Source organism: Manihot esculenta, chromosome 2, assembly GCF_001659605.2.
Source record: "Manihot esculenta cultivar AM560-2 chromosome 2, M.esculenta_v8, whole genome shotgun sequence".
NCBI classification, from domain to species: Eukaryota; Viridiplantae; Streptophyta; class Magnoliopsida; order Malpighiales; family Euphorbiaceae; genus Manihot; species Manihot esculenta.
This window is the reverse complement of record NC_035162.2, coordinates 21,299,108-21,312,498: the sequence shown is the minus strand read 5'-3', so window position 1 is coordinate 21,312,498 and position 13,391 is coordinate 21,299,108. Positions and strand designations below refer to the sequence as shown.

General features: G+C 29.4%; 1 protein-coding gene across 1 annotated transcript; it reads left to right on the top strand.

Annotated features, from left to right (window-relative positions):
* The first annotated feature begins 3,885 nt into the window (after positions 1 to 3,885).
* On the top strand, positions 3,886 to 11,690 carry LOC110608868 (probable disease resistance protein At4g27220). The gene is made up of 6 exons (XM_043953817.1): positions 3,886 to 4,012; positions 4,105 to 6,724; positions 7,653 to 8,216; positions 8,354 to 8,872; positions 9,988 to 10,660; positions 11,518 to 11,690. The coding sequence occupies exons 2-6, from the start codon at positions 4,604 to 4,606 to the stop codon at positions 11,544 to 11,546; spliced, it is 3,906 nt and encodes a 1,301-aa protein (XP_043809752.1). The 5' UTR covers positions 3,886 to 4,012; positions 4,105 to 4,603; the 3' UTR covers positions 11,547 to 11,690.
* The last annotated feature ends 1,701 nt before the right edge of the window (positions 11,691 to 13,391 follow it).

The window sequence follows — 13,391 nt, the reverse complement described above, 5'->3', positions numbered from 1 at the left end:
CCTTTCATTGCTCACCCATTCCAATCAGAATCCTCAAATTTGGGTCATGTATGGCACATTTTTTGTTAGTGAGTTGAATAACCAAATTTGAATCATTAAGAAGCTGAGAGACATAAATTAGATTGCATTTCAGATTTAGATCAAAAAGAACTCATTGTAATTTTAAATTCCCGCCAAGCAACATGGTTCCTTCTTTGACTACCATTGTTTTCTCCCCATTAGGCAATCCAACCGAGCATGGTACAATGTCATGTAAGTTGGTTAGAAAAGCCTTAGTTCCTGTCATGGGAGGCTCCTTTGTTAATAATCCAAAGGAAATTTCTTTAGTTACCTATTAACCTCTCATTAGTATTCTGATGAGAGTTTAACATACTTAACAGAGCAGCCCATTGCTCATCATTTAGTCCATTTAACCCCTTTCAATATGCATCTGTCATTGCTTTTTGTCTAGTATCAACTGCAGCTGCTTGTGCTGTATGTGCACGCACAACACCTCCTTTGTTACGTCCTCCTCCAGTCCCACACTTTTGAGTACTACCACACACACCTAAGTTGCCACGAGGCCAAGCACCCCACCATTCTGGATAGTCTATTAACTAAAAATAACTTTTAGTGTCATAACCCTTTCAATTGCAATGAGAGAAAATAGAAGTTTTATATTTATCCCCTCCTGGATTCCAAACATTAGCCTGAATTACAAAACTCATAGGGTTGTCCTGTTCATTTTTGCTTCTCGTCACGGTTCTCACTCGCTCTTGCTGAACCACCATAGCATAAGTATGATTCAAATTAGGCAAAGGGTCAGTGCTCAAGACATAGGATTGTACAATACCATAACCTTCTTCTTTCAAGTCCATCAGAAACTAATGAACTCTTTCTTCTTTACGCTTTCGTTCCATTTCAATGGTAAGATTTCATTTGAAGCCTGCACATGCTCACTTCGGTATCTAATCATAGTTATTAATCTCATCCCATAAGGTTTTGAGTTTACCGAAATAAAAAACAATAGATTGACCATCCTGCCTATAGTTTGCTAGGTCAGATCTCAACTGCTGCATTTGTGGTCCATTTCTAATTGGGAACCTCTACTTAATATCTTTCCACAGATTCTTCACCTTTTCGGTAGTAGAGATAGTCGATGGAAGTGTTGGTTTAATAGTATTGAATACCCAAGAAACCAACATAGAGTTAATTGTCCACCAATCTTCGAGTTCCGGTGCATGTCCTTTGGTTGTTTGACGGATCCATTGATAAAACCGTATTTCTTTTTGGCTCTTAGCGCAGTCTGCATGGCCCTTGCCCATTCTTTGTAATTTTCTCTTTTAACTTCACTTGGGTAATCAAATTTTCTGGGTTGTCATTGAAATTTAGTGTATAAGGATTAAAAGAGTTTTTCACTGTTCTTGAATTCTTCCCGTGTTCCTTTTCAATCTCCATGGCTCTGATACCATGTGAAAACGGAGACTCACACAATTTGGGAATGCAAGTTCCTGCCCCCTTTTATTGACCATAATATGACAATATATACACTAGGTTTACCCTTGTTTAGAAAAATCCAAGAATGTAAAATTCATATACAATACAAGCCAAATTTCCTATACTGTACAAACTAAGCTTCCTATACTGCACAAGACAACGAAGGAAAGATAAGATATTTGCATACAAATCAAGCCTAAAACCGAGATGGGTCGATAGGTCGTCAAGATATCGGACAAGTCGATACAGGTCAACAGGTCGTCAAGACTTCGGACAGGTCAGTGCAGGTCATTAAGAGGTTGGAATCTCGGGACGTCTGGTCGACAGGTCGCTTCCAATATGATGAAATTAAATTTTGAATTGTAGGAGAGGATTGTCATTTATAGAGAAAATTAAGATTTTTAAAGAAAACGAAGATCTAATTGAGAATGAAAATGACGTTTAGAGAGGAATCGATTGCTTGATAATCATGGTTTCAGAGAGAAAGAGGATTGCCATGGGAAGTGGAAATGGAGATTGATTAAGAATGGAGTTACGTTATACATGAGGAGAAATGTGAATAGGTGATTAGCAAAGACGACTAATAGTAGGGTATAATAAAAATAGACATTTTGAGTTAATTGTTCATTAATAGGTAATTAGTAAAGACGACTAATAGTAGGGCATAATAAAAATAGATATTTTGAGTTAATTGTTAATTATCGATAAGTTCGGGACTTCGACGAACTTATCAATAGACCAAAAAACTTATTAGAGGTTTAAGTGAACAAATAAAAATTTGTTTGGAATTTAAAGAGGCTTTTACCAATTATATATATATAGTCTGTGTTCAGTTCTCAACAAACTGAGATGCAAATATACAACCTCAATATCATTTGAATTTATCAAAGGAACAATAAAAATCAAACAATCCAATTCCAAGTGATAATTAAAAATGCAAAATAGTGCATATCACATGCTTTAGAATCATAGATTTTGAATCTGTCGTCATGGAATTTTTCAACAAAATAAAATGCAGATTTTAAAGAAATACAAGATGGAAATAATTAAAGAAGAAACCCATTATAGCATCTCATTGCATCTCAGATGATCTCTCGTCATCTGGAAATCCACAAAATAAAAGAACTAGCTCTAAATCAGGTCATGAGTCCTATCACCTTCTAGTCGACTGCTCTATGATAGATCTCCCTGTCTTTTGCTTGTTCAAAAGATGCTCATCTTGAATACGCTATTAGTGAGATCTCAAAAAATTATCAAAATCCATCATATGTATGAGATTTTGCCAATATGGTATAAAGCAAAGAAGAAAAAATAATTAAACCAAGACCACCAAAATAGAAAAGGAAGAAGAAACAATAAAAAAGAGAAGAAAGAATTAGTGGGGCAAGTGGTGGTAAAAAAAACAGTATTAGGTTAGGGGACTTGAAAAAATATTACATATATATACTACGACATAATAATGTATTTTACTAATTTAAGTTCCCTTCTATTTCGAAAATTAAGAACTCCATAAAATACTAATCCAACCACAACAATTTAATTATAAAATTAAATATAACTGATTTAGTTCGATTTATTTTTTCAGTTAGCACTGAAAAAGGCTTAGTCCTAAACCAAATCAAACTATGATAAGGCATATTAAGCTAAATATGCAATATGTAAGCAACCAACCTAGTAAATACGCGATTAATCTTCAACTCAAGTATCAGTAAGTAAGATATCACAATTTAAATCAGAAAAATTAAGAAGTTGATTCTTCAATTTAATTCAAAAATATCTCAAGTAATAAATTGCAACACAAGATACATTAAACTACAGAAGTGCTGAAATTTAAAGGGAATAGGATAAGAAAATAAAAAATAAATGATGTATAGTGATTCGCCTCATTAGCCTAAAATTAAATTTATATTAAAATAACAATAATTAAATAATTAATATATATATTCTCTTATTTTTAATATGTAATTAATTTTCAAATAATTTTAATAAATAAATTAAAATTTTGATTTATTTTAAAATAATTAAAAATTAATTAAATATTATAGATTAGAGAATATATGTGTTTTAAATAAAAAGTGAGAGGATTTTATATTATAAAATGAAGTTTATGTAACTTACTGTTATGTATTCCAAATTAGTGTAAAAATATAAAAAGAATTGACTTTCTTCACATGAACTCTTTTTTAAAGATTAATTTCAGTCGGTCGTTATTAATTTGGACATCAATAATATTCTTGATCTTTGTTATTATTATTTTTTTAACTAGAAATTGAGAATTGAGGAGTAAAATTTAAGACTTTATTCAAATATACTTACCACATAAAATTTTATTCAGATACACTTACTACCACATTAAGTTGTGAGTGCGATCTTTGTTATTATTTAATTAGTATTTATTTTATTGGTTATTTATTGCTTTTAATGTTCAAATTCAATGAAAATAAAATGTTTTTAAATGATTGGCTGATTTTCTTTTGCAGATTAGTGTACGCATACTTCTCTTTGCAGATCTATTAGCAATCCATCCTTGGATTTTGTAAGATTTTAATATACTTATTGTTTAATTTAAACTGTGTTTTACTTTTCTTGTCGTGCAATTATATTAATTCTAGGACTTGGTTATTGTAGAAATATAACAAGAGAAATGGAGGTTCTCCTTGCCATTGGAGGTACAATTGCTGGTGAAATTGCTAAAAACTTGGTGGCGCCTATTTGGCGACCGATTTATTATCTGATTTACTACAAACATAACATCGAGAATTTGAAAGAGGAGCTTCAGAAACTGGATGACAAGAGAACTGAGGTGGGGCTACGTGTGAATAACGCCAAAAGCAACTTGCAGGTGGTTGTTGGTTCTGTAATTCGTTGGCAAGAGAAAGCAGATGGCATTGATAGGAGGAGTAAAGAATTTCTTCAAAATGAAATGAACGTGAACAAGTGTTTGAACCGTTCTTCCTTGAGTAGAAAAGCTAAGAAGATGACAGAAAATATGCTTGCTTTGCTCGAAGAAGCGAGGAATTTTGGTGAAATAGCCTATCCTGATCCTTGTCAAAAGATAGAATTATAGTTCAGTGATGAACGCATCAAGAATTTTAAATCCAGGGAATCAATTCTAAATGACATCTTGATGGCCTTAAAGAATGACGATCTTCGTGTGATTGGGATTTGCGGAATGAGTGGTATCGGTAAAACCACTATGGTAAAGCAGCTTATGAAAAACATGGAAACAAAGAAATTGTTTGACGAGTTCGCTATGGTAGCCGTGTCTGATACTCCTGACTTCAGAAAGATCCAAGATGAAATTGCATCTTGCTTGCGATTGGAACTCAAGAATGATGAAAGTGAGGTGGTAAGAAAAAGCAAACTGCATCAGAGGCTTACCAACTGTGATAAGAGGATCCTTCTAATATTGGATGATGTTTGGAAGGAGGATGGTTTAGGAGAAATTGGAGTTCCTTTAGGTTGCAGGAGAAATGGATGCAAAATCGTGTTGACTTCACGAAATGAATTTGTGTTCTCTAGTTTGGGAAGTCAAAGAAATTTCCTAATGAAAGTTCTGAATGATGAAGAAGCTCTTGTTCTTTTCAAAGAGTCAGCAGGCGACTCAATTGGCTATGATTTACTCGACACGGTGAAGGAGATTGTAAATGAATGTGAAGGCTTACCAATTGTCATTGTAACTCTTTCCAAGGCATTAAAAAACAAAAACAAACACATTTGGAATGATGTGCTTCGACATCTAAAGAATTCTAAGCTGGAATATATATCAGGAATGAAGGCAAAGGTGTTTTCTGCAATTGAATTAAGTTACAACTATTTGGAAGATGAAGAGGCCAAGTCATGCTTTTTGCTTTGTAGCTTGTTCCCTGAAGATTTCAATATTCTGGTTGAAGATTTGCTTGAATATGGAATGGGCCTAAGGCTGTTTAAAGGTGTTGAATATGTGCATGAAGGAAGAGATAGGATCTATAAGCTTATTGATATGCTCAAAGGGTCAAATTTGTTGCTTGAAGTTGATGACAAATGGAACGAGTCTGTCAAAATGCATGACCTTGTCCGTGATGTAGCCATATCACTTGCCTCCAGAAATAAGCAGTGGCACACATTACAAAGTCAAGCTAGAATAAATGAGTGGCAATATGATGATGGGTACAAAAATTGCACTGCAATTTCACTTCTGTGTGAAGACATCAAAAAACTTAAAGATCATTTAAAGTGTCCGAAGCTTGAACTCTTACAGCTTTGGCATGATAGTCAGTTAGAAAGCCTTCCAAACAACGTGTTAGAAGGGATGAAAGGACTCAAAGTTCTATCTATAGGCTCCCGTATCCCATCACTGCCACAATCAATTGATGTCTTGAAGAATCTCCAAACCTTATGTCTTTGGAATGATTGGCTAAACGAGATGCATACAATTAGAGATCTCGTGAAACTGGAAATACTTGAAGTTCGTAGTTATTGTTTAGAAGAGCTGCCAGCAGAAATAGGATCACTGAAAAATCTAAGGTTGCTAAACCTGCGCAGGGTCGTGAACCTTAGATACATTCCACCAGGTGTATTATTAAGGTTGTCCAAACTAGAAGAGTTGTATCTTCCACGTAGATATATGATGAAATGGGAATGGAAGGAAGACGAAGAGAAAACCAATGCAAGCCTCAGCGAGCTAGAGACTCATCATATAACTGCATTGCATATTACTGTAGTAAATGCCTACATTTCACCTAAAGATTCAGTCTTTAGAAACTTAATAAGATTCCACATTTTTGTAGGCAAATCAAGGCTTTTTACTGTGCACAAAGATTCAGAGAATGTGTTGCATCTTAAAGGAGATGCAAGTGATATTAAAGGGAGTGGGATATGTGTTTTGTTGAAGGAAGTTGAAGTCTTGTATTTGGAAGAAGTGAAAAATTTGAAGAAAATTGTAAATAAGATAGAAGATAATAGTTATGCTAATTTGAAGCGAGATGAATGTGTTGATGCACTAGTGAGAATTCCAGAGTCTCCAAAAAGTCCCCTCTCATACTTGAGCAATTTAAGAAAAGTAGAAATATATGGATGTGATGAGTTGAAGTACTTTATTCCACTATCCATGGCTAGAGAGTTGAGGCAACTTTACAGCATGACCGTAAGTTTGTGCAAAAAGATGGAGGGAATTTTCTACAGAAACAAAGTGAATGATGAGATTGAGTCGCCACTTACAACTCTCTGCTTGGATGACCTTCCAAACTTTATTCGATTTATCTACAAGGTAAGCTTTTATATTTTTTATAATTAAAGAAAATTTTAGTTTAAATATGAAGACCATTTTATAATTTTACTTGTTTTTAAACTTTTAGTAATTATTTTTATTACTTAAAAAAATATTTCATTATTTTAAATATGTATGAGTAATCCTTGAAGAAAACATAGTATTTTTATAATTTTTTTTTATCACTAATATGATTTGGCGACAAATTAATGAGGAAATTTTTTCTTGTGAAGCCCTCACACTGACATATTAATCCCTTGCTTCATAGCGTGACTGAAAAAAAAAATTAAAACTTTTTAATAAGCTCTATTTGTTTCAAAAAAAATAATTTTTAAAACAATATTTTTCATTTTTTTAAAAAATTTAGTTAAAAAAAATATTTTTCTAATAAAAAAATAAACCAAGAAAATAATTTTTAGTTTTAAAAAAATAAAATCAATTTTCACATCTTAAAATATTTATCAAGACATTTATATATAAATTTATTAATAAAATTTTATTTTTTAATTTAAAATTAAATAATAAAAAATAAGTATTTCATTAAAAAAAAATTTTAAAAAAACATTTTTTATAAAAAAAATTTTTTAAATACAAATTATTTTTTACATATAAATAAAACCTTAATCGGTATATGTCTCCAATGCATAATTTACTTTATTATTATTTCATAAAACTCACTTGACACATTATAAATTTACTCAAAATTGCACTCACAGACTTAGTTTGATGGTAAATGTATCTGAGTAAATCTGAGATATTTCAGATTCTACTTTTTCGATTTTTAAATTCTCATTTAAAAAAAAATAAAATTTACCCAAAATTATCTGCCCATTACTGATATATGTTATTTTTCTATAATTATTTTCATCCATACCTTCTACGTTTGCTAATTATTTTCATTTTATATAGAATAAATTGAGTTTGACAGGATATAGAAGAGTCGAGTGCATCTGAAATAAACAATAGGATGGAAATTGTTCAATCTAAAACTGAACCAGTGGAAAAGATTTCTATATTTTTTTCTTCTCTTTGGCTACGGCTATCAAAGTTGCAAAAGCTTACCTTGCGTAATTGTGGTTTGGTAAAAGCACTGTTTCATCCTTTTGTTACCCAGCAATTTGTGCAGCTTAAAGAATTAAATATCTCAGCATGTTGTAAGATGGAATATATAGTTGCAAAAGCAAAAGAAGAAGAAAAAAACAAGGGCATAAGCAAAATAGCGTTTCCTAATCTAACTAAGCTTAATCTTGATGATCTACCAGAGCTGTTGGCTTTCTTTGCGGACAATGATATTTCTTTTGAGTTGTACTCATTAGTATATTTGAAGATATGGTCTTGTCCTAAACTGAAGACACATTATTGTGAAACTCCAGACTCATCAACTTTGAACAAAAGTTACAATCAAAGTGAGCTCAAAGTCATGTTCCCAACAAGCTCAATTGCTCAACGCTTACTAAGAAGAGGAAAGCCAAAAGATGTTTCCAAGAAAAAGGTATGTACTCATTGAATTTCATAACGTAATGCCATTGAAATTGTTGAAATTTACTTTAGGGTTTGGGAGTTAGAAGCATTAATTACACCTACATTAGCAATGAATGAATTAGATGATCTCCCTAATAAATTTGGCAGGATATGGAGATGGAGCAGCCAAGCACATCTCAAATGAAAAGTGGACCAATGGAAATGATTTCTACATTTTTTTTTCCACCAAGTTCACCATTATTAAATTTGCGAGAGCTTCATATCTGTCACTGTGATTTTCAAGAAGCAGCCTTTCCTCTCTCTGTAGCTCAACAATTGGTGAAGCTTAAACACTTAACCATTTTGTCATGTGAGAAGATGGAATACGTTGTTGCAAAAGATAAGGGAAGAAGCAAAATAGTATTGTTTCCTAGCCTAACTGATCTTCACCTTTCGGATCTGCCAAATTTGATGGGTTTTTGCAAAGATAATAATGTTTCTCTTGAGTGGTCTTTGTTAGAAAAATTTTGGTTTTGTGAATGTAGAAAAATGAAGACATTTTGCATTTCAATTCCAAAATCATCAACATTGAGTACGAGTGCTGAGGTTGATCACCTTGATACTACCTTTTGTGCTACATTAATACCACGAGGAAGGAAAAAGCAAGATAATAATTTCAGCAAAGAGGTAAGAATAAATTATAATTATTTGAAATGAATAAATGTGAATTTGAATTTAGTATTTATTTAATTTCTCAATTTTCATTTATTAAAATTTTCAAATCAGTTATATATTTTATTTTTATTTAAAAATTTCATATTTTTGTAGTTAAATAAAAAAATTCACATTTTCTAAGTAACATATTATAACTATTTTATGCAACACACATGATATATTTTCAAATTTTATATTTTATAAAAATTTATTCAATATCTATCAGTATAATTATTTTTCTGCTATATTGGATATAAAAAAATAAATAAATATTTACACAAATTCATATTTATATAAATTTTTTTTAAGATAAAGGTAAAATATTAAAATTTAGTACTGAATATATACTAAGGCCTTTAAAGTTTTATTTTATTAATAAAATAGTCCTTTGAACTAAATATTTTTATTTAATCATGTCTATTAAATTCATTCATATTTTTTTATTAGTTTATTATTTTTGCTTCTTAATAATTAAAAATTTGTGAAAAATAACTTCAAATCAAATTAATGTATTTTAATTTTTATTAACATATATTAAAATAACAAAATGATGTTTTTAAATTAATTTTAACAGTATTTTATTTTTAATTTTTAAAACTTATGTACATAATTTTTAATATTATTAAGCATGGAATATGAGCATAAATATTGAATACAACTTTTGATAGATTAACTTATTGATACTCAATAATATTGAAAATCATGCATGTAACTTTTAAAATGTGTGGAATTCAATTTAAAACTTATTTTCTATAATGTTTTAATTATTGAAGAGAAAAATATTATAATTGATGAAAAAGTACACAATTGACTTTAATAATGACAAAAAATGATATTATCAAAATAAAAATATTTATTTCAAATGTCCATATTTTAATTTTATAATATAAGTTATCGTTAATTTTTTAAAATTCAATTTAGTTTATTAGCTAATTAATATTAAAATTTTAGTTTTATTATTAAAAAAATTATCTGTTTATGTTGTTTTATGAGGAAAATTTACCAATCTAATTACTGATTTATGAAAGTGAATCATATTATTAAATGATGTTTTGTATTTTTATAAAATATATATGTTGGTTTGGCAGGTTTCATTAGTAAAGAATCAGAGGGATCCATCTGTTAGCAATATTGATGAAAGTTGTGCATTTCCATCCAAATTGATTCAACAGTTGCAAAATGTGAAACACCTTATGATTAACGGCAGCGATTCAGTGGAAGTAATATTTTCATTTGAAGGGCTGATTAATGGAGTGCTCAATTCAGTGGAAGAGATACGGTTAGTTAGTTTACCAAATTTGAAGCACGTTTGGTTCAAGATTCCACCAGAAATCACAGCCTTCCAAAACCTGGGAAAGTTGATTGTAAAAGATTGTGATAATTTAATAAACCTTTTCTCAATTTGCTCGGCCAAACTTGTAGGAAAGCTACAATCAATAGAGATTAGAAGGTGCAAGAGGATGGAGGAAATTATTGGAAAAGAGGATGAAGAAATTAGCATGCAAAATATTGTGTTCCCTCAACTAAGGTCTCTGACACTTGAGCATTTACCCAACCTCAACAGTTTCTGCAATACGATTTATGCTCTTGAATTTCCATTTCTAGAAACATTGGAGTTTCGGAACTGTAAAAGGATGGAGACATTCTCCTATGGATCATTAAGCATGCCAAAGCTAGAGAAGGTTATGATAAATGAAGGGCGGCATCGATTAATGAGATCTGATCCAAACCTTAATGCAAAAATGAGTGAGTTATTAAGAGGTATGATTCATTTCCTCATGCCTTTATTTAGAATGGTAAATTTTTAGAGAATTCAAGTGAATTAATTTTTTTTTTTTTAATTTTTGTGTTTAGAAAAATTAAGAATATAAGAACTCTTTAAAATTTTTGTGAGAATTGATTTTGAATTAAAAAATAAATCTTGTAAGAATTTTATAATATATGATTTTATTTAAATTTATTTGCATTAAAATTACTTAATTAAGAACTCCACTTTTCTCTTCTTTTATTCTTTTTTTTTTGTTTATTTTTTTTAATTTAATTTAATATTTAATATATTTATAATTGATATGGACAATTTTATTTTATTTTTTTTCTTAAATTATCCATCTTAATGTAATTTTTTAGTAGTAAAAAAGTAATGTAAAGATCATATTTTAAATATTGCAAAATATTAATAATGGTGTTCAAAATTATTTTCAATATGATAAAATGATTGTTATTTATGAAATAAATATTTATATTTTAGTTTAAAAATAATAAGGATAATAAAAAATAAATTAATTTAAATTTATTATTAATTTGTTCAAAATAAAATAAAATCAATTGAATTCTATCATTTTAAAATTTATTTCAAACAAAAATTTTTTTCTATAAATAGAAAAAAAATTGTATTCTAAAGAAGGGGAATAGATTTGACTCTTCCTCTATCTAAGCATTGCTTTTCTTTAGTTATCATATGTCTTTTGAAATTGTGAATTTAGTTTTATTGGTGAATAACCCACACTTGTATAATCTCAGGAATATCTTATAAATAATTAAATATGATAAATAATTTATTTGTTACACAAGAACTTGATGCCACTGGCAATGGTGATTTTGATTATTTCAAATTTCAGATAGAAGGGTAGCTGAGTTTGAGTGGTGAAGAGGAAAGTGATGAAGCTGCTTTTAATGGAGAATAGCATTGGGATCAAGGTGTTCAATGAAGATTGAAGATTTAGGATTTTTTTTTTTCTCTCAGTCTTGAAGTTGAAAAAACTAAATAATTTCCTTCTCCCGTGATTTCTCATCAACATTCATAAGTCGCTTATAAATTCTGGAGCTGGCTTTTATTTTTTGAGTCTTGAAATTCTAAGGCAGGTGTGAAATAGCTTTGCTGCTATTAAAGATATATGAAAGATTTGTTCATGTTATTGTCATGCTATGTTTAGTTCTTTTTCTTAGTTTTTCAATGGGACGACAGACAATTATGTCCATAGTTCATATGGATTGTCTATCATTAGTAAGGTAACTTCTTTGTTTTATTTTATTATTTTGTGGTTGCTAGTTTTATTTTATTATTTTGTGGTTGCTAGTTGTATAGCGCGTGAAATTGTTTGGTTCAATTTTTTTTTGTTTTTTTTAATTTCTATTCTGATAATATTTTTATTGTTTATGAATAAAAAAAGATAAATTATATTTTAATTTTTAAATTTTAATATAATTAATAAATTAGTTCTGTATTTTTAAAATCAAACACTTAAATTCCTATATAATTATTCTGTTTAAATTGGAGGTTTTTCTCTCCATAATTTCATTAGTCAACTGGTCAAAAGAGAATAAACATTTCAAATACCTAAAATATCATCATAAACACTTAAATTCTTTTCAATATAAGTGAGAATTTTATATTATATAAATTACACGTTGATCCTTAAATTTTAGTATAATTGATAGATTAGTCTTTATATTTTTAAAACTAAATTTTTAAATCCCTCTACATTTAATTCGTCTAAAATTACAGTTATTTCATCCATTATAGACATTAGTTCAAAACTAGTGTATGGTCAAAATTTTTCTGAAAGTACAATTTCTTCCTAAAATACTCTTTATAAAAATTTACAATTTACTTAAAGGTTACTTGATACCACTTAAAAATAACTAAAATTGTAAGTATTTTATAAAATTTTTAAAATTATAAGTGTTAGAAGTATTTTAATGAATGGAAATTGAAGCTCAAAAAGTGTTAAAAATTAGTTTAAATGAGATATTATAGATAAAAGTTAATGAAAACCTAAGTATTTTTTTCAAATAAAAAATGAAGGATCAAAATATTTAAATTATAATAAATGAGGATGGACTGACCATAAAGAGATTTAAGAGTAAGATTTTAAAAATACAGGGACCGATTCATTAATGTTAGAGTGTGAATATAATTTGTATATAATTATAGGAGATTACATAATCATAAGTTAATTAATTGATAGAGGATTCTTAGGAGTTGCCTTAATAAAGCCTTGTAATCTGTATATATACATATTTCAATATAGAATATACACTAAAATTGCCCAATTATTTCTTATTTTATTACATGGTATCAGAGTCTCTCCCGTAGAGATTTGAATTTTTCTTTTTCTGTTCTGTTTGGAGACTTAGGGTTCCTTTTAGGTTACCTATATAGGGTTATTTGTTTCTCACTCACCTCGAAGTCCCCTCAGCAAATCTATGGTCCATTTGCTATTTGGATGTTGGGTGGAGATATTTTTGGTTTGGATCGCATTCTGGTATAGGGGTATAGGAGTATAGGATTTTGGTTGAAATGGTTTCTGATAGTAAGACCCATATTGTTAAAATTATCCCAATGCCTTCAGTAGCGGCTGAAACAGGTAAAACTTATCTTATTTCCTTTTTGTATAAATGGGTCATTGATTCTGGTGTCACGGATCACATGACAGGTAATCCTCATATTGTTACTAACTTTTGATCTCATAAAGTACCTTCTTCTGTTATT